Genomic DNA, 22,261 nt, shown 5'->3' on the forward strand with positions numbered 1-22,261 from the left:
CAACCGTTGCCCCCACGACCACAACCGTTGCTCCAACCACCACAACGGTTGCTCCAACCACCACAACCCTTGCTCCAACAACCACAACACTTGCTCCAACAACCACAACAGTTGCTCCAACAACCACAACTGTTGCTCCAACAACCACAACCGTTGCTCCAACAACCACAACACTTGCTCCAACAACCACAACTGTTGCTCCAACAACCACAACTGTTGCTCCAACAACAACAACCGTTGCCCCAACCACAACAACCGTTGCTCCAACCACCACAACGTTTGCTCCAACCACCACCACAACCGTTGCTCCAACCACCACAACCGTTGCCCCCACCACCACAACCGTTGCCCCCACCACCACAACCGTTGCTCCAACCACAACAACCGTCTCTCCAACCACAACAACCGTTGCTCCAACCACCACAACCGTTGCTCCAACCACCACAACCGTTGCCCCCAACCACCACAACCGTTCCCCCCACCACCACAACCGTTGCTCCAACCACCACAACCGTTGCTCCAACCACCACAACCGTTGCTCCAACCACCACAACCGTTGCCCCCACCACCACAACCGTTGCTCCAACCACCACAACTGTTGCTCCAACCACCACCACAACCGTTGCTCCAACCACCACAACCGTTGCTCCCACCACCACAACCGTTGCCTCAACCACAACAACCGTTGCTCCAACAACCACAACCGTTGCTCCATCCACCACAACGGTTGCTCCATCCACCACAACCGTTGCTCCATCAACCACAACCATTACTCAAACCACCACAACCGTTTCTCCGACCACCACAACGGTTGCTCCAACAACCACAACCATTGCTCCAACCACCACAACCGTTGCCCCCAACCACCACAACCGTTGCTCCCACGACCACAACCGTTGCTCCAACCACCACAACCGTTGCTCCAACCACAACAACCGTTGCTCCAACCACCACAACCGTGGCTCCCACGACCACAACCGTTGCTCCAACCACCACAACTGTTGCTCCAACCACCACCACAACCGTTGCTCCAACCACCACAACCGTTGCTCCCACCACCACAACCGTTGCCCCAACCACAACAACCGTTGCTCCAACCACCACAACCGTTGCTCCAACCACAACAACCGTTGCTCCAACCACCACAACCGTTGCTCCAACCACAACAACCGTTGCTCCAACCACCACAACCGTTGCTCCCACGACCACAACGGTTGCTCCAACCACCACAACCGTTGCTCCAACCACCACAACCGTTGCTCCAACCACCACAACCGTTGCTCCAACCACAACAACCGTTGCTCCAACCACCACAACCGTTGCTCCCCCGACCACAACCGTTGCTCCCACGACCACAACGGTTGCTCCAACCACCACAACCGTTGCTCCAACCACCACAACGGTTGCTCCAACCACCACAACCGGTTGCTCCCACCACCACAACCGTTGCCCCAACCACAACAACCGTTGCTCCAACCACCACAACGGTTGCTCCAACCACCACAACGGTTGCTCCAACCACCACAACCGTTGCTCCCACGACCACAACCGTTGCTCTAACCACAACAACCGTTGCTCCAACCACAACAACCGTTGCTCCAACCACCACAACCGTTGCTCCAACACCACAACCGTTGCTCCCACGACCACAACGGTTGCTCCAACCACCACAACCGTTGCTCCAACCACCACAACCGTTGCTCCAACCACCACAACCGTTGCTCCCACCACCACAACCGTTGCCCCAACCACAACAACCGTTGCTCCAACCACCACAACGGTTGCTCCAACCACCACAACGGTTGCTCCAACCACCAAAACCGTTGCTCCAACCACCACAACCGTTGCTCCCACCACCACAATCGTTGCTCCCACGACCACAACGGTTGCTCCAACCACCACAACCGTTGCTCCCACGACCACAACCGTTGCTCCAACCACCACAACCGTTGCCCCCACCACCACAACCGTTGCTCCAACCACCACAACCGTTGCTCCAAACCACCACAACTGTTGCTCCAACCACCACAACCGTTGCTCCCACCACCACAACCGTTGTCCCAACCACAACAACCGTTGCTCCAACCACCACAACGGTTGCTCCAACCACCACAACGGTTGCTCCAACCACCACAACCGCTGCTCCAACCACAACAACCGTTGCTCCAACCACCACAACCGTTGCTCCCACGACCACAACGGTTGCTCCAACCACCACAACGGTTGCTCCTACCACCACAACCGGTTGCTCCAACCACCACAACCGTTGCTCCAACCACAACAACCGTTGCTCCAACCACCACAACCGTTGCTCCCACGACCACAACCGTTGCTCCCACGACCACAACGGTTGCTCCAACCACCACAACCGTTGCTCCAACCACCACAACCGGTGCGGCAACCACCACAACCGTTGCGCCCAGCACCACAACTGTTGCTCCAACCACAACAACCGTTGCTCCAACCACAACAACCGTTGCTACGACCACCACAACGGTTGCTCCAACTACCACAACCGTTGCTCCCACGACCACAACCGTTGCTCCATCCACCACAACCGTTGCTCCCACGACCACAACCGTTGCTCCAACCACCACAACCGTTGCTCCAACCACCACAACCGTTGCTCCAACCACCACAACCGTTGCTCCAACCACCACAACCGTTGCTCCAACCACCACAACCGTTGCTCCAACCACCACCACAACGGTTGCTCCAACCACCACAACGGTTGCTCCCACCACCACAACCGTTGTCCCAACCACAACAACCGTTGCTCCAACCACCACAACGGTTGCTCCAACCACCACAACGGTTGCTCCAACCACCACAACGGTTGCTCCAACCACAACAACCGTTGCTCCAACCACCACAACCGTTGCTCCCACGACCACAACGGTTGCTCCAACCACCACAACGGTTGCTCCAACAACCACAACCGTTGCTCCTACGACCACAACCGTTGCTCCAACCACCACAACCGTTGCTCCAACCACAACAACCGTTGCTCCCACGACCACAACCGTTGCTCCCACGACCACAACTGTTGCTCCAACCACCACAACAAAGGTTGCGACAACAACCACAACGGATGCTCCAACCACCACAACGGTTGCTCCCACCACCACAACCGTTGCGCCCACCACAACAACCGGTGCGCCAACCACCACAACGGGTGCTCCACCCACCACAACGGTTGCTCCAACCACCACAACCGTTGCTCCAACCACCACAACCGTTGCTCCCCACCACCACAACCGTTGCTCCCACGACCACAACCGTTGCTCCAACCACCACAACCGTTGCTCCAACCACAACAACCGTTGCTCCAACCACCACAACCGTTGCCCCCATCACCACAACCGTTGCTCCAACCACCACAACTGTTGCTCCAACCACCACCACAACCGTCGCTCCAACCACCACACCCGTTGCTCCCCCCACCACACCCGGTGCCCCAACCACAACTACCGGTGCCCCAACCACGACACCTGTTGCTCCAACCACCACAACGGTTGCTCCAACCACAACAACCGCTGCTCCAACCACAACAACCGTTGCTCCAACCACCACAACCGTTGCTCCCACGACCACAACGGTTGCTCCAACCACCACAACGGTTGCTCCTACCACCACAACGGTTGCTCCAACCACCACAACCGTTGCTCCAACCACCACAACGGTTGCTCCCACAACCACAACCGTTCCCCCCACCACCACAACCGTTGCTCCAACCACCACAACCGTTGCTTCCACCACCACAACCGTTGCTCCAACCACCACAACGGTTGCTCCAACCACCACAACGGTTGCTCCAACCACCACAACTGTAGCTCCAACCACAACAACCGTTGCTCCAACCACCACAACGGTTGCTCCAACCACCACAACGGTTGCTGCAACCACCACAACGGTTCCCCCAAGCACCACAACCGTTGCTCCCACGACCACAACCGTTGCTCCAACCACCACAACCGGTGCTCCCACGACCACAACCGGTGCTCCAACCACCACAACCGCTGCTCCAACCACAACAACGGTTGCTCCAACCACAACGGTTGCTCCAACCACCACAACAGTTGCTCCAACCACCACAACCGTTGCTCCAACCACCACAACGGTTGCTCCAACCACCACAACCGTTGCTCCCACGACCACAACCGTTGCTCCCACGACCACAACCGTTGCTCCAACCACCACAACCGTTGCTCCAACCACCACAACGGTTGCTCCAACCACCACAACCGTTGCTCCAACCACCACAACGGTTGCTCCAACCACCACAACCGTTGCTCCAACCACCACAACGGTTGCTCCAACCACCACAACGGTTGCTCCAACCACCACAACGGTTGCTCCAACCACCACAACCGTTGCTCCCACGACCACAACCGTTGCTCCAACCACCACAACGGTTGCTCCAACCACCACAACCGTTGCTCCAACCACCACAACCGTTGCTCCAACCACCACAACCGTTGCTCCAACCACCACAACCGTTGCTCCCACGACCACAACCGTTGCTCCAACCACAACAACCGTTGCTCCAACCACCACAACCGTTGCTCCCACGACCACAACCGTTGCTCCAACCACCACAACCGTTGCCCCCACCACCACAACCGTTGCTCCAACCACCACAACCGTTGCTCCAACCACAACAACCATTGCTCCAACCACAACAACCGTTGCCCTTACCACCACAACTGTTGCTCCAACCACCACCACAACCGTTTCTCCAACCACCACAACCGTTGCTCCCACCACCACAACCTTTGCCCCAACCACAACAACCGTTGCTTCAACCACCACTACGGTTGCTCAAACCACCACAACGGTTGCTCCAACCACCACAACAGTTGCTCCAACCACCACAACCATTGCTCCCACGACCACAACCGTTGCTCCAACCACCACAACCATTGCTCCAACCACCACAACCGTTGCTTTAACCACCACAACCGTTGCTCCAAGCACCACAACCGTTGCTCCAACCACCACAACCGTTGCTCCAACCACCACCACAACCTTTGCTCCAACCACAACAACTGTTGCTCCAACCACAACAACCGTTGCTCCAACCACAACAACGGTTGCTCCAACCACCACAACTGTTGCTCCAACCACCACAACAGTTGCTCCAACCACCACAACCGTTGCTCCAACCACCACAACAGTTGCACCAACAACCACAACCGTTGCTCCAACCACCACAACCGTTGCTCCAACCACCACCACAACCGTTGCTCCAACCACCACAACTGTTGCTCCAACCACCACAACCGTTGTTCCAACCACCACAACCGTTGCTCCAACAACCACAACAGTTGCTCCAACCACCACAACAGTTGCTCCAACAACCACAACAGTTGCTCCAACCACCACAACAGTTGCTCCAACAACAACAACAGTTGCTCCAACCACCACAACAGTTGCTCCAACCACCACAACAGTTGCTCCAACCACCACAACAGTTGCTCCAACCACCACAACAGATGCTCCAACCACCACAACCGTTGGCCCCAACCACCACAACCGTTGCTCCAACCACCACAACCGTTGCTCCAACCACCACAACCGTAGCTCCAACAACAACAACCATTGCTCCAACGACCACAACGGTTGCTCCAACCATCACAACGGTTGCTCCAACCACAACAACGGTTGCTCCAACCACCACAACGGTTGCTCCAACCACCACAACGGTTGCTCCAACAACCACAACCGTTGCTACCACGACCACAACCGTTTCTCCAACCACCACAACGGTTGCTCCAACCACCACAACGGTTGCTCCAACCACCACAACGGTTCCCCCAAGCACCACAACTGTTGCTCCCACGACCACAACCATTGCTCCAACCACCACAACCGTTGCTCCACGACCACAACCGTTGCTCCAACCACCACAACACTTGCTCCAACAACCACAACACTTGCTCCAACAACCACAACAGTTGCTCCAACCACCACAACAGTTGCTCCAACCACCACAACAGTTGCTCCAACAACCACAACAGTTGCTCCAACAACCACAACAGTTGCTCCAACAACCACAACAGTTGCTCCAACCACCACAACAGTTGCTCCAACAACCACAACAGTTGCTCCAACCACAACTACTGTTGCTCCAACCACCACAACGGTTGCTCCAACCACCACAACGGTTGCTCCAACCACCACAACCGTTGCTCCGACCACCACAACCGTTGCTCCAACCACCACAACCGTTGCTCCAACCACCACAACAGTTGCTCCAACCACCACAACCGTTGCTCCAACCACCACAACCGTTGCTCCAACCACCACAACCGTTGCTCCAACCACCACAACCGTTGCTCCAACCACAACAACCGTTGCTCCAACCACCACAACCGTTGCTCCAACCACCACAACCGTTGGTCCAACCACCACAACCGTTGCTCCAACCACCACAACTGTTGCTCCAACCACCACAACCGTTGCTCCAACCACCACAACCGTTGCTCCCACACCACAACGGTTGCTCCAACCACCACAACGGTTGCTCCAACCACCACAGCGGTTGCTCCAACCACCACAACGGTTGCTCCAACCACCACAACGGTTGCTCCAACCACCACAACGGTTGCTCCAACCACCACAACCGTTGCTCCCACGACCACAACCGTTGCTCCAACCACCACAACCGTTGCTCCCACGACCACAACCGTTGCTCCAACCACCACAACCGTTGCTCCAACCACACAACCGTTGCTCCAACCACCACAACCGTTGCTCCAACCACCACAACCGTTGCTCCCCACCACCACAACCGTTGCTCCAACCACCCAACCATTGCTCCACACCACAACGGTTGCTCCAACCACCACAACGGTTGCTCCAACAACCACAACTTTTGCTCCAACCACAACAACTGTTGCTCCAACAACAACAACTGTTGCTCCAACAACAACAACTGTTCCTCCAACCACCACAACAGTTGCTCCAACCACCACAACAGTTGTTCCAACCACCACAACGGTTGCTCCAACCACCACAACCATTGCTCCAGCGACCACAACCATTGCTCCAACCACCACAACCGCTGCTCCAACCACAACAACCGTTGCTACGACCACCACAACGGTTGCTCCAACTACCACAACGGTTGCTCTAACCACCACAACGGTTGCTCCAACCACCACAACGGTTGCTCCAACCACCACAACGGTTCCTCCAACCACCACAACCGTTGCTCCCACGACCACAACCGTTGCTCCAACCACCACAACGGTTGCTCCAACAACCACAACGGTTGCTCCAACAACCACAACGGTTGCTCCAACCACCACAACGGTTGCTCCAACCACCACAACCGTTGCTCCCACGACCACAACCGTTGCTCCAACCACTACAACCGCTGCTCCAACCACAACAACGGTTGCTCCAACCACCACCACAACCGTTGCTCCAACCACCCCAACCATTGCTCCCAACACCACGACCGTTGCCCCAACCACAACAACCGTTGCTCCAACCACCACAACGGTTGCTCCAACCACCACAACAGTTGCTCCAACCACCACAACTGTTGCTCCAACCACCACCACAACCGTTGCTCCAACCACCACAACCGGTGCTCCCACGACCACATCCGTTGCTCCAACCACCACAACCATTGCTCCAACCACAACAACCGTTGCTCCAACCACCACATCCGTTGCTCCAACCACAACAACCGTTGCTCCAACCACCACAACACTTGCTCCAACCACCACAACACTTGCTCCAACAACCACAACCCTTGCTCCAACGACCACAACACTTGCTCCCACGACCACAACCGTTGCTCCCACGACCACAACCGTTGCTCCGACGACCACAACCGTTGCTCCGACCACCACAACGGTTGCTCCAACCACCACAACGGTTGCTCCAACAACCACAACGGTTGCTCCAACCACCACAACGGTTGCTCCCACGACCACAACCGTTGCTCCAACCACCACAACCGTTGCTCCAACCACCACAACAACCGTTGCTCCAACCACCACCACAACCGTTGCCCCCACCACCACAACCGTTGCCCCCACCACCACAACGGTTGCTCCAACCACCACAACCGTTGCTCCATCCACAATATCCGTTGCCCCCACCAGCAGAAGAGTTGCTCCAACCACCACAACGGTTGCTCCAACCACCACAACCGTTGCTCCAACCACCACAACCGTTGCTCCAACCACCACAACCGATGCTGCACCCACACCAACCGTTGCTACGACCACCACAACTGTTGTTCCAACCACCACAACTGTTGCTCCAACCACCACAACTGTCGCTCCAACCACTACAACGGTTGCTCCAACCACCACGACAGTTGCTACAACAACAACAACTTTTGCTCGAACAACAACAACTGTTCCTCCAACCACCACAACCGTTGCTCCAACAACCACAACCGTTCCTCCAACCACCACAACAGTGGCTCCAACAACAACAACTGTTGCTCCAACCACCACAACTGTTGCTCCAACAACAACAACTGTTGCTCCAACAACCACAACAGTTGCTCCAACAACCACAACTGTTGCTCCAACAACCACAACAGTTGCTCCAACAACCACAACAGTTGCTCCAACAACCACAACAGTTGCTCCAACCACCACAACAGTTGCTCCAACAACCACAACAGTTGCTCCAACAACCACAACAGTTGCTCCAACCACCACAACTGTTGCTCCAACAACCACAACCGTTGCCCCAACCACCACAACCGTTGCTCCACCACCACAACTGTTGCTCCTACTACAACAACTGTTGCTCCAACCACAACAACTGTTGCTCCAACCACCACAACAGTTGCTCCAACCACCACAACAGTTGCTCCAACAACCACAACTGTTGCTCCAACCACCACAACGGTTGCTCCAACCACCACAACCGTTGCTCCAACCACCACAACCGTTGCTCCCACGACAACAACCGTTGCTCCAACCAACACAACCGGAGCTCCAACCACCACATCGGTTGCTCCAACCACCACAACGGTTGCTCCAACCACCACAACGGTTGCTCCAACCACCACAACGGTTGCTCCAACCACCACCACAACCATTGCTACATCCACCACAACTGTTCCTCCAACCACGACAACCGTTCCTCCAACAACAACAACCGTTGCTCCAACCACAACAACTGTTGCTCCAACCACCACAACGGTTGCTCCAACAACCACAACGGTTGCTCCAACCACCACAACTGTTGCTCCAACCACCACAACGGTTGCTCCAACCACCACAACGGTTGCTCCAACCACCACAACCGTTGCTCCCACCACCACAACCGTTGCTCCAACCACCTCAACCGAAGCTCCAACCACAACAACCGTTGCTACGACCGCAACAACGGTTGCTCCAACCACCACAACGGTTGCTCAAACCACCACAACGGTTGCTCCAACCACCACAACCACTGCTCCGACCACAACAACCATTGCTACGACCACCACAACGGTTGCTCCAACCACCACAACCGTTGCTCCCACGACCACTACTGTTGCTCCAATCACCACATTTTCTCCAACCACCACAACAGTTGCTCCAACAACCACAACCGTTGCTCCAACCACCACAACGGTTGCTCCAACCACCACAACGGTTGTTCCAACCACCAAAACTGTTATTTCAACCACCACAATGGTTTCTCCAATCACAACGATTGCGCCAACCACCACAACTGTTGCTCCTACCACCACAACGGTTGCTCCAACCACAACAACGATTGCTCCAACCACCACAACTGTTGTTTCAACCACCACAACTGTTGCTCCAACCACCACAATCGTTGTTCCAACCACCACTACTTTTGCTCCATCCACCACTACTGTTGCTCCAACAACCACAACAGTTGCTCCAACAACCACAACAATAGCTCCAACAACCACAACAGTTGCTCCAACAACCACAACAGTTGCTCCAACAACCACAACAGTTGCTCCAACAACCACAACAGTTGCTCCAACCACCACAACCGTTGCTCCTACCACCACAACCGTTGCTCCAACCACAACAACCATCTCTCCAACCACCACAACGGTTGCTCCAACCACCACAACGGTTGCTCCAACCACCACAACGGTTGCTCCAACCACCACAACGGTTGCTCCAACCACCACAACGGTTGCTCCCACCACCACAACCGTTGCTCCAACCACCACAACCGTTGCTCCCATGACCACAACCGTTGCTCCAACTACCACAACCGCTGCTCCAACCACAACAACCGTTGCTTTGACCACAACAACCGTTGCTCCAACCCCCACAACCATTGCTCCAACCAGCACAACCATTGCTCCAACCACCACAACCGTTGCTCCAACCACCACAACAGTTGCTCCAACCACCACAACAGTTGCTGCAACCACCACAACCGTTGGCCCAACCACCACAACCGTTGGCCCAACCACCACAACCGTTGGCCCAACCACCACAACCGTTGCTCCAACCACCACAACAGTTGCTCCAACCACCACAACAGTTGCTGCAACCACCACAACAGTTGCTGCAACCACCACAACCGTTGCTCCAACCACCACAACCGTTGCTCCAACCCCCACAACCGTTGCTCCAACCACCACAACCGTTGCTCCAACCACCACAACCGTTGCTCCAACCACCACAACCGTTGCTCCAAACACCACAACAGTTGCTGCAACCACCACAACCGTTGCTCCATCCACCACAACCGTTGGCCCAACCACCACAACAGTTGCTCCAACCACCACAACAGTTGCTCCAACCACCACAACAGATGCTCCAACCACCACAACAGTTGCTCCAACAACCACAACACTTGCTCCAACAACTACAACACTTGCTCCAACAACCACAACCGTTGCTCCAACCAGCACAACCGTTGTTCCAACCACCACAACCGCTGCTCCAACCACCACAACCGTTGCTCCAACCACAACAACCGTTGCTCCAACCACCACAACCATTGCTCCAACCACCACAATCGTTGCTCCACCCACCACAATCGTTGCTCCAACCACAACAACTGTTGCTCCAACAACAACAAAGGTAGCTCCTCCCACCACAACGGTTGCTCCAACCACCATAACGGTTGCTCCAACCACCACAGCGGTTGCTCCAACCACCACAACAGTTGCTCCTACGACCACAACCGTTGCTCCAACCACCACAACGGTTGCTCCAACCACCACAACCGTTGTTCCAACCACCACATCCGTTGCTCCAACCATCACAACAGTTGCTGCAACCACCACAACCGTTGGACCAACCACCACAACCGTTGGCCCAACCACCACAACACTTGCTCCAACCACCACAACAGTTGCTCCAACAACCACAACAGTTGCTCCAACAACCACAACAGTTGCTCCAACCACAACTACTGTTGCTCCAACCACCACAACAGTTGCTCCAACCACAACTACTGTTGCTCCAACCACTACAATAGTTGTTCCAACCACCACAACCGTTGCTCCAACCACCACATTGGTTGCTCCAACCACAACTTCGGTTGGTCCAACCACAACAACGGCAGCTCCAACCACCAAAACAGTTGCTCCAACCACCAAAACAGTTGCTTCAATGACCACAACGGTTGCTCCCACAACAACAACTGTTGCTCCAACAACAAGCACAACCAGTACCCCAGCAACTACAACAGCTACTCTAACCACCACAACAGTTGCTCCAACCACCACAACTGTTGTTTCAACCACCACATTGGTTCCTCCAACCACCACAACTGTTGCTCCAACCACCACAACGGTTGCTCCAACCACCTCAACCATTGCTCCATTTACCACAACCGTGTCTGAAACCACCACAACTGTTTCTTCAAAAACCACAACGGTTGTTCCAACAACTGCAACAGTTGCTGCAACCACCACAACTGTTGTTCCAACCACCACAACCGTTGCTCCAACCACCACAATTGTTGCTCCAACCACCAGAACAGTTGCTCCTACGACCACAACCGTTGCTCCAACCAGCACAACCGTTGTTCCAACCACCACAACCGTTGCTCCAACCACAACAATGGTTGCTCCAACAACAACAACGGTAGCTCCTACCACCACAACAGTTGCTCCAACCACCACAACCGTTGCTCCAACCACCACAACAGTTGCTCCTATAACCACAATGGTTGCTCCAACCACCACAACAGTTGCTGCAACTACCACAACCGTTGGCCCAACCACCACAACCGTTGCTCCAACCACCACAACAGTTGCTCCAACCCCCACAACAGTTTCTGCAACCACCACAACCGTTGCTCCAACCACCACAAACGTTGCTCCAACCACCACAACCGTTGCTCCAACCAGCACAACCGTTGTTCCAACCACCACAACCGTTGTTCCAACCACCACAATCGTTGCTCCAACCACCACATTGGTTGCTCCAACCACAACATCGGTTGGTCCAACCACAACAACGACAGCTCCAACCACCAAAACAGTTGCTTCAATGACCACAACGGTTGCTCCCACAACAACAACTGTTGCTCCAACAACAAGCACAACCAGTACCCCAGCAACTACAACAGCTACTCTAACCACCACAACAGTTCCTCCAACCACCACAACTGTTGCTCCAACCACCACAACGGTTGCTCCAACCACCACCACTGTCGCTCCAACCACGACAACGGTTGCTCCAACCACCACAATCGTTGTTCCAACCACAACAACTATTGCTCCAACCACCACAATTTTTGCTCCAACCACCACAACATTTGCTCCAACCACAAGAACTGTTGCCCCAACAACAAGCACCTCCAGTACCACACCAACTACAACAGTTACTCTAACCACTACAACAGTTGCTCCAACCACCACAACCGTTTTTCCAACCACCACAATGCTTGCTCCAACCACCACAATGCTTGCTCCAACCACCACAACTATTGCTCCAACCACCACAACTTTTGCTCCAACCACAACAACTGTTGCCACAACAACAAGCACAACCAGTACCCCAGCAACTACAAAAGCTACTCTAACCAGCACAACCGTTGCACCAACCACCACAACTGTTGTTCCAACCACCACGACCATTGCTCCAACCACCACAACCATTACTTCAACCACTACAAATCCCACACACACCTCAGCAACCACTTCAGCAACAACTACAATAACTCCAAATACCCCAAGAACATTAACAACACCACATCAAACATCCACTAATTATGTTCCAACTACCACAAGTATTACACAGACCACAACACCAATTCCAATTACAACAACTAATGCTCAAACTAGCAGAACTTTGACACTTACCACAACACCACTTCCAACAACTAAAGCTGATTCTCAAATAATCATAACTACTGCGTCACCAACAATAGTTGAAACAACCAAAACCAGTGCAACACCCACTTTTACAAAACCTTTATCAACAACCACAAATGTTGCTCCAACCACAACTATAGCACCAACTACATTTTCAACAACCACTGTTATTGCTCCAACAATTGCAACTACAACAACAACTTACAAAACCATGACTCTGACAACTGCAACTATCTCTCCAACAACCACAACCTTTGGTCAAACAACAACAACTATCACTCCAATACCTACAGTTACAGCACCAACCACAACAACACTTCTAACAAGCACAACATTTGCTCCAACAAGCACAACAGCATCATCAACAACTACAACCCGAACAACAACAACTGTTCCAGTAAGAACAACTTCAGCAATTACCAAAACTGATGGTAGAGTTTCTACGTCTTCTTCAACAACAACAACAAATCCTGAAAAAACTACAACAGCTTTTTCAAGAAGTACAACTATAGTATCGCGTCAAACAACCACAACTATTGCTCCAACAAGTACAACTGCCTCTGCAACAGACACACTCTCTGCAAAAACTACATTTACAACAGCAACTACAACAACAACACTTCCGACAAACACAACTGTTCCTTTAAAAAGCACAACACTAATTCCAAAAAATACAACTTCTGATATGGCAAGCACAACTGTCTTTGCAACAGGCACATCCTTTGGTCAAACATCAATACTTCTCACTTCATCAATTACAAATACAACACCAACCACAACAGCACCTCAATCGAACACAACTGTTGTTCCTTTCAGCACAACTGTCTTGGCAACAAGCACAACCTTTGGTCAAACTTCAACAATCATTACTTCATCAACTACAGCTACAGCACCAACCACAACAAACACAACTGTTGCTCCAACAAGCACAACAACAATTTCAAAAACCACACCTGCTGCTTTAACCAGCACAACTCTCTCTGCAACAGGTACAACCTTTGGACAAACATCAACAACTCTTGCTTCATCAACTACAACTACATCACCAGCCACAACAAACACAACTGTTGGTCCAGCCAGCACACCTGTCTCTGCAACAGGTACAACCTTTGATCAAACATCAACAATTCTTGCTTCTTCAACTACAGCTACAGCACCAACCACAACAACACTTCCAACAAACACAACTGTTGCTTCAACCAGCACAACTTTTTCTGGAACAGGCACAACCTTTGGGCAAACATCAGCAACTCTTGCTTTAAAAACTACAGCTACAGCACCAACCACAACAAACACAACTGTTGCTCCAGCCAGCACAACTGTCTCTGCAACAGGCACAACCTTTGGGCAAACATCAGCAACTCTTGCTTCATCAGCTACAGCAATAGCACCAACCACAACAGTTGCTTCAACCAGCACAACTGTCTCTGCAACGGGCACAACCTTTGGGGAAACATCAGCAACTCTTGCTTCATCAACTACAGCTACAGCACCAACCACAACAAACACAACTGTTGTTCCAGCCAGCACAACTGTCTCTGCAACAGGCTCAAGCTTTGGGCAAACATCAGCAACTCTTGCTTCATCAACTACAGGGATAACACCAACCACAACAAACACAACTGTTGCTCCAGTCAGCACAACTGTTTCTGCAACAGGCACAACCTTTGGGCAAACATCAGCAACTCTTGCTTCATCAACTATAGCTACAGCACCAACCACAATAAGCACAACTGTTTCTCTAGCCAGCACACCTGTTTCTGAAACAGGCACAACCGTTGGGCAAACATCAACAACTATTGCTTCATCAACTATAGCTACAGCACCAACCACAACAAACACAACTGTTGCTCCAGCCAGCACAACTGTCTCTGCAATGGGCACAACCTTTGGGCAAACATCAACAACTCATGCTTCATCAACTATAGCTACAGCACCAATCACAATAAACACAACTGTTGCTCCAGCCAGCACAACTGTCTCTGCAACGGGCACAACCTTTGGGCAAACATCAGCAACTCTTGCTTCAATAACTACAGCTACAGCACCAACCACAACAAACACAACTGTTGCTCCAGCCAGCACAACTGTCTCTGCAACAGGCACAACCTTTGGGCAAACATCAGAAACTCTTGCTTCATCAACTACAGCAATAACACCAACCACAACAAACACAACTGTTGCTCCAGCCAGCACAACTGTCTCTGCAACGGGCACAACCTTTGGCCAAACATCAGAATCTCTTGCTTCATCAACTACAGCAATAACACCAACCACAACAAACACAACTGTTGCTCCAGTCAGCACAACACTCTCTGTGACAGGCACAACGTTTGAGCAAACATCAACAACACTTGCTTCATCAACTACATCTACAGCACCAACCACATCAAACACAACTGTTGCTCCAGCCAGCACAACTGTCTCTGCAACGGGCACAACCTCTGGGCAAACATCAGAAACTCCTGCTTCATCAACTACAGCAATAACACCCACCACAACCAACACAACTGTTGCTCCAGTCAGCACAACACTCTCTGTGACAGGCACAACGTTTGAGCAAACATCAACAACACTTGCTTCATCAACTACATCTACAGCACCAACCACATCAAACACAACTGTTGCTCCAGCCAGCACGACTGTCTCTGCAACGGGCACAACCTCTGGGCAAACATCAGAAACTCTTGCTTCATCAACTACAGCAATAACACCAACCACAACAAACACAACTGTTGCTCCAGTCAGCACAACACTCTCTGTGACAGGCACAACGTTTGAGCAAACATCAACAACACTTGCTTCATCAATTACAGCTACAGCACCAACCATAACAAACACAACTGTTGTTCCAGCCAGCACAACTGTCTCTGCAACAGGCTCATACTTTGGGCAAACATCAGCAACTCTTGCTTCATCAGCTACAGCAATAGCATCAACCACAACAAACACAACTGTTGCTCCAGTCAGCACAATGCTCTCTGCAACAGGCACAACCTTCGGGCAAACATCAACAACTCATGCTTCATCAACTACAGCGATAACACAAACCACAACAAACACAACTGTTGCTCTAGCCAACACAACTGTTTCTGCAACAGGCACAACCTTTGGGCAAACATCAACAACTATTGCTTCATCAACTATAGCTACAGCACCAACCACAACAAACACAACTGTTGCTCCAGCCAGCACAACTGTCTCTGCAACGGGCACAACCTTTGGCCAAACATCAGAATCTCTTGCTTCATCAACTACAGCAATGGCACCAGCCACAACAAACACAACTGTTGCTCCAGTCAGTACAATGCTCTCTGCAACAGGCACAACCTTTGAGCAAACATCAACAACTCTTGCTTCACCAACTATAGCTACAGCACCAACCACAACAAACACAACTGTTGCTCCAGCCAGCACAACTGTCTCTGCAACGGGCACAACCTTTGGGCCAACATCAGCTACTCTTGCTTCATCAACTAAAGCAATAACACCAAACACAACTGTTGCTCCAGCCAGCACAGCTGTCTCTGCAACAGGTCCAACTTTTAGTCAAACATCAACAATTCTTGCTGCCTCAGGTTCAACTGTAGTTTCAAGCACAACAAACACAACTGTTGCTCCAGCCAGCACAACTGTCTCTGCAGCAGGCACAACCTTTAGGCAAACATCAACAACTCTTGCTTCATCAACTACAGCTACAGCACAAACCACAACAAACACAACTGTTGCTCCTGTCAGCCCAACACTCTCTGCAACAGGCACAACCTATGGGCAAACATCAACAACTCTTGCTTCATCAACTACAGCTACAGCACGAACCACAACAAACACAACTGTTGCTCCAGTCAGCCCAACACTCTCTGCATCAGGCACAACCTTTGGGCAAACATCAACAACTCTTGCTTCATCAACTACAGCTACATCACTTAGCACAACAAACACAACTGTTGCTCCAGCCAGCACAACTGTCTCTGCAACAGGTTCAACCTTTGGCCAAACATCAGAATCTCTTGCTTCATCAACTATAGCTACAGCACCAACCACAACAAACACAACTGTTTCTTCAGCCAGCACATCTGTTTATGAAACAGGCACAACCTTTGGGCAAACATCAACAACTATTGCTTCATCAACTACAGCTACATCACTTAGCACAACAAACACAACTGTTGCTCCAGCCAGCACAACTGTCTCTGCAACAGGCTCAACCTTTGGGCAAACATCAGAATCTCTTGCTTCATCAACTACAGCAATAGCACCAACCACAACAAACACAACTGTTGCTCCAGTCAGTACAATGCTCTCTGCAACAGGCACAACCTTTGAGCAAACATCAACAACTCTTGCTTCATCAACTACAGCTACAGCACCAACCACATCAAACACAACTGTTGCTCCAGTCAGGACAACTGTCTCTGCAACAGGCACAACCTTTGGGCAAACATCAACAACTCATGCTTCCTCAACTACAGCTACAGCACCAACCACAACAACTGTTGGTTCAGCCAGGACAACTGTCTCTGCAACAGGCCCAACCTTTAGTCAAACATCAACAGTTCTTGCTGCTTCAGGGTCAACTGCAGTTCCAAGCACAACAAACACAACTATTGCTCCAGCCAGCACAACTGTCTCTGCAACAGGCACAACCTTTGGGCATACATCAGCAACCCTTGCTTCATCAACTACAGAAATAGCACCAACCACAACAAACACAACTGTTGTTCCATCCAGCACAACTGTATCTGCAACAGGCACAACCTTTAGTCAAACATCAACAATTCTCACATCATCATCTACAGCTACAGCACCAACCACAACAAACACAATTCTTGCACCAACAAGCACAACAACAATTCCAAAAACCACAGCTGCTGCTTCAACAAGCACAACTGTCTCTGCAACAGGCCCAACCTTTAGTCAAACATCAACAATTATTGCTGCTTCAAGTACAACTGCAACTCCAACAAACATAACTGTTGATTCAACCAGCACATCTGTCTCTGCAACAGGCACAACCTTTGGTAAAACATCAACAATTCTCACTTCATCAACTACAGCTTCAGCACCAACCACAACAAACACTATTGTTGCACCAACAAGCACAACAACAATTCCAAAAAACACAGCTGCTGCTTCCACAAGCACTTTTTCTGCAGCAGGCCCAACCTTTAGTCAAACATCAACAATTCTTGCTGCTTCAAGTACAACTGCAGCTCCAAGCTCAACAAACACAACTGTTGCTCCAACCAGCACAACTTTCTCTGCAACAGGCACAACCTTTGGTCAAACATCAACAACTCTCGCTTCATCAATTACAGCTACAGCACCATCAACAACAAACACAACTGTTGCTCCAACAAGCACAACAATAATTCCAAAAACCACAGCTGCTGTTACAACAACTACATCTGTCTCTGCAACAGGCCCAACCTTTGGTCAAACATCAACAATGCTTGCTGCTTCAAGTACAGCTGCAGCTCCAAACACATCTGTTGCTCCAACCAGCACAACAACAAATCCAAAAAACACATCTGATTCAACAAGCACAACTCTTACTGCAACAGGCCAAACCTATGGTCAAACATCAACAACTCTCAATTTAACAGCTACAGCTACAGAACCAAGCAAAACAACACTTTCAACAAACACAAATGTTGTTCCATCCAGCACAACTGTCTCTGCAACAGGTGCAACCTTTGGTCCAACATCAACAACTCTTGCTTCATCAGTTATAGCTACAGCACCAACCACAACAAGCACAATTGTTGCACCAACAAGCACAACAACAATTCCAAAAACCCCACCTGCTGCTTCAACAAGCACAACTGTCTCTACAACAGGCCCAACCTTTGATCAAACATCAACAATGCTTGCTGCTTCAAGTACAGCTGCAGCTCCAAGCACAACAAACACAACTGTTGTTCCAGCCAACACAACTGTCTCAGCAACAGGTGCTACCTTTGGTCAAATATCAACAACTCTTGTTTCATCAATTACAGCGCCAACCACAACAAACACAATTGTTGCTCCAACAAGCACAACAACAATTCAAAAAACCATAGCTGCTGATTCAACCAACACAACTATCTCTTCAACAAGCACAACCTTTGCTCAAACATCAACAATTGTCATTTTACCAACTTCAACTACAACACAAACCACAATAACACTTCCACCTGAACAAAGTGTTGCTTCCACAACTACAACTACAGTGTTCACATCCAGAACACCTGTTACACCTGGTTCAGCAGAAGTGACAAGCAAACTGCTGTTCAACTCGTCATCTCCAGTCCCCAGTGAAGCTCTCGTGCTTAGTGCTATCAACATTCTCCTGGAATCCAGAGTTTCACAACTGAAAGAAGCAGTCAAACTGATGAATGTCAGCTATGAAAGTAAGTGTTGTCATTTTCAAGTGAACATTATGGATGTTTAATGAGCGATGAATGACAAGCATTGGGGAAATGTAAATTGAATTTATCTTTCCAAACAGAAATCTCGGACACCTCCTATGCAGTCTTCTTTACATTTACCTTGAGTAACATCAGTATGCCAGAAGACCCAGAGCTTATAAACAACACTTACAAGCAAGTGCAGGACATGATCAATGATGCAGTAAGCATTTAGAAAATTACCCAGTAAAGAGTTTAAATGCAGTGCAAATGTCCAGATTTTAATTAATGGTTTGTTATTCCTCTGCAGCTAAACACTCTTCTGAATGATCCAAGCAGTGTGAAGTTTGAACCCAACTCCTCCAACTTCACGTAAGATTTAAACTGACTTCTGTCTGTGAAAGATACTTATGCATTATGGTCATATTTAATGCCTCATAAAATTTTCAGATATTAAAACAACTACTGATTTTATTTATTTGCCCAAATAGTCTATAATACTGTTTTACACACTTAAGTGTCATTCAAGTGTATTTTCTGTTCTTCTTATAGGAGCACATTAGACCAAATCCATGGCAATATGAATTACACATTTCAAGATGGAGATGAGATACAACCTTTCAGTTTCCTAAATGAGCTTCGTAAACTCATGGGTATGTTTACATTAACGGACTTAAGCCATTCTTAAGTGAAGTTTGTAACTTGCTAAAAAAAATTCATAGAGAGGAATTAATTTTTAATATTTCAATCTGATCTTGCAGGTCTAAGCACTACAATGTCTCCACTGACAACAAGTAGCTTCCCTGTGACGTCTTTCCAGCAAATGTAAGTGTTTCAGAAATTGATCAGTTATGCAGTCTTTATTTGAATCTAAAGCCCTGAACTGTATTAAAAGTAAGTTGTGCCCATTTTCAGATCTGGATCCGCAGAGGTTACAAGCAAACTGGTGTTCAACTCCTCATCTCCAGTCCCCAGTAAAGCTTTGGTGCTCAGTGCTATCAACATTCTCCTGGAATCCAGACTTTCACAACTGAAAGAAACAGTCAAGCTGGTGAATGTCAGCTATGAAAGTAAGTGTTGCCATTTTCAGGTGAAAAACTATTTTTATACAGTAAACGTTTCAACCAGCGATCGATTGCAAGCTTTGGGGAAATGTAAATTGAATTGATCTTCCCAAACAGAAATCTCGGACACCTCCTATGCAGTATTCTTTACATTTACCTTGAGTAACATTAGCATGCCAGAAGACCCAGAGCTTACAAACAACACTTACCAGCAAGTGCAGGAGATGATCAACAATGCGGTAAGCATTTAGAAAATTACCCAGTAAAACCTTTTGGGTGCAGTGCATATCTTCTCCAGTGTTTGATTAATGGTTTGTTATTTCTCTGCAGCTGAACACTCTTCTGAATGATCCAAGCAGTGTGAAGTTTGAACCCAACTCCTCCAACTTCACGTAAGAATTAAACTGACTTCTGTCTCTGAAAGATGCTTATGGTCATATTTAATGCATCATGACATTTTGGGAGATTAAAACAACTCTTGAATATTTGTCTTTCCCAAAATGTCTATAATAGTGTTTAACACACTTAAACTCAAGCTTATTTTAAGTGTTTTTTCTGCTCTTCTTTCAGGAGCACATCAGACCAAATCTTTGGCAATATGGATTACACTTTCCATGATGGAGATGAGATACAACCTGTCAGCTTCCTCAATGAGCTTCGTAAACTCATGGGTATGTTTACATAACGAACTTCAGCCATTCCTAAATGAAGTTTGTAACTTGCTAAAACTTACAGTATTTTTTATGGAAAGAATTTCAGTATAAATATTTTAATCTGATCATGCAGGTCTGACCACTACAACAACATCTCCGCTGTCAACAAGTAGCTTCCCTGTGACGTCTTTCCAGCAAATGTAAGTGTTTCAGAAATTGATCAGTTACGCAGTCTTTATTTAAATCTAAAGCCCTGAACTGTATTAAAATAAGTTGTGTTATTTGTAGATCTGGTTCAGCAGACGTTACAAGCAAACTGGTGTTCAACTCCTCATCTCCAGTCCCCAGTGAAGCTTTGGTGCTCAGTGCTATCAACATTCTCCTGGAATCAAGAGTTTTACAACTGAGAGAAACAGTCAAGCTGGTGAATGTCAGCTATGAAAGTAAGTGTTGTCATTTTTAGGGAAAAAAAACTGTCTATAAACAGTAGGAACATTTCAACTAGTGAAAGTCTGCAAGCTTTGGGAAATGTAAATTGAATATATCTTTCCAAACAGAAATCTCGGACACCTCCTATGCAGCTGTCTTTACATTTACCTTGAGTAACATCAGCATGCCAGAAGAGCCAGAGCTTAGAAACAACACTTACAAGCAAGTGCAGGACATGATCAATGATGCGGTAAGGATTTAGAAAATTACCAAGTAAAAGAGTTTGAGTGCAGTGCAAATCTTCTCCAGAGTTTGATGAATGGATGTTATTTCCTCTGCAGCTGAACACTCTTCTGAATGATCCAAGCAGTGTGAAGTTTGAACCCAACTCCTCCAACTTCACGTAAGATTTAAACTGACTTCTGTCTCTAAAATATA

The 22,261-nt window shown here is 49.6% G+C and overlaps 1 protein-coding gene across 1 annotated transcript; it reads left to right on the forward strand.

Moving 5' to 3' along the window:
* The first annotated feature begins 11,430 nt into the window (after positions 1–11,430).
* On the forward strand, positions 11,431–22,230 carry LOC141355254 (uncharacterized). The gene is made up of 13 exons (XM_073860083.1): positions 11,431–19,680; positions 19,779–19,900; positions 19,988–20,049; positions 20,230–20,330; positions 20,439–20,502; positions 20,593–20,747; positions 20,859–20,980; positions 21,072–21,133; positions 21,312–21,412; positions 21,528–21,594; positions 21,683–21,837; positions 21,952–22,073; positions 22,165–22,230. Exons 1-13 carry the CDS (start codon positions 11,577–11,579, stop codon positions 22,228–22,230), a joined length of 9,303 nt encoding a protein of 3,100 aa, XP_073716184.1. The 5' UTR covers positions 11,431–11,576.
* Positions 22,231–22,261: the final 31 nt, after the last annotated feature.

Source organism: Misgurnus anguillicaudatus, chromosome 3 (assembly GCF_027580225.2).
Source record: "Misgurnus anguillicaudatus chromosome 3, ASM2758022v2, whole genome shotgun sequence".
Lineage (NCBI taxonomy): Eukaryota > Metazoa > Chordata > Actinopteri > Cypriniformes > Cobitidae > Misgurnus > Misgurnus anguillicaudatus.

Coding starts and splice junctions, on each gene's coding strand:
- LOC141355254 (XM_073860083.1), top strand. CDS start 11,577: ATGACCACAACGGTTGCTCCCACAACAACAACTGTTGCTCCAACAACA. Junction 19,681..19,778: donor GATGAATGTCAGCTATGAAA/GTAAGTGTTGTC, acceptor CTTTCCAAACAG/AAATCTCGGACACCTCCTAT. Junction 21,595..21,682: donor GTGACGTCTTTCCAGCAAAT/GTAAGTGTTTCA, acceptor TGTTATTTGTAG/ATCTGGTTCAGCAGACGTTA.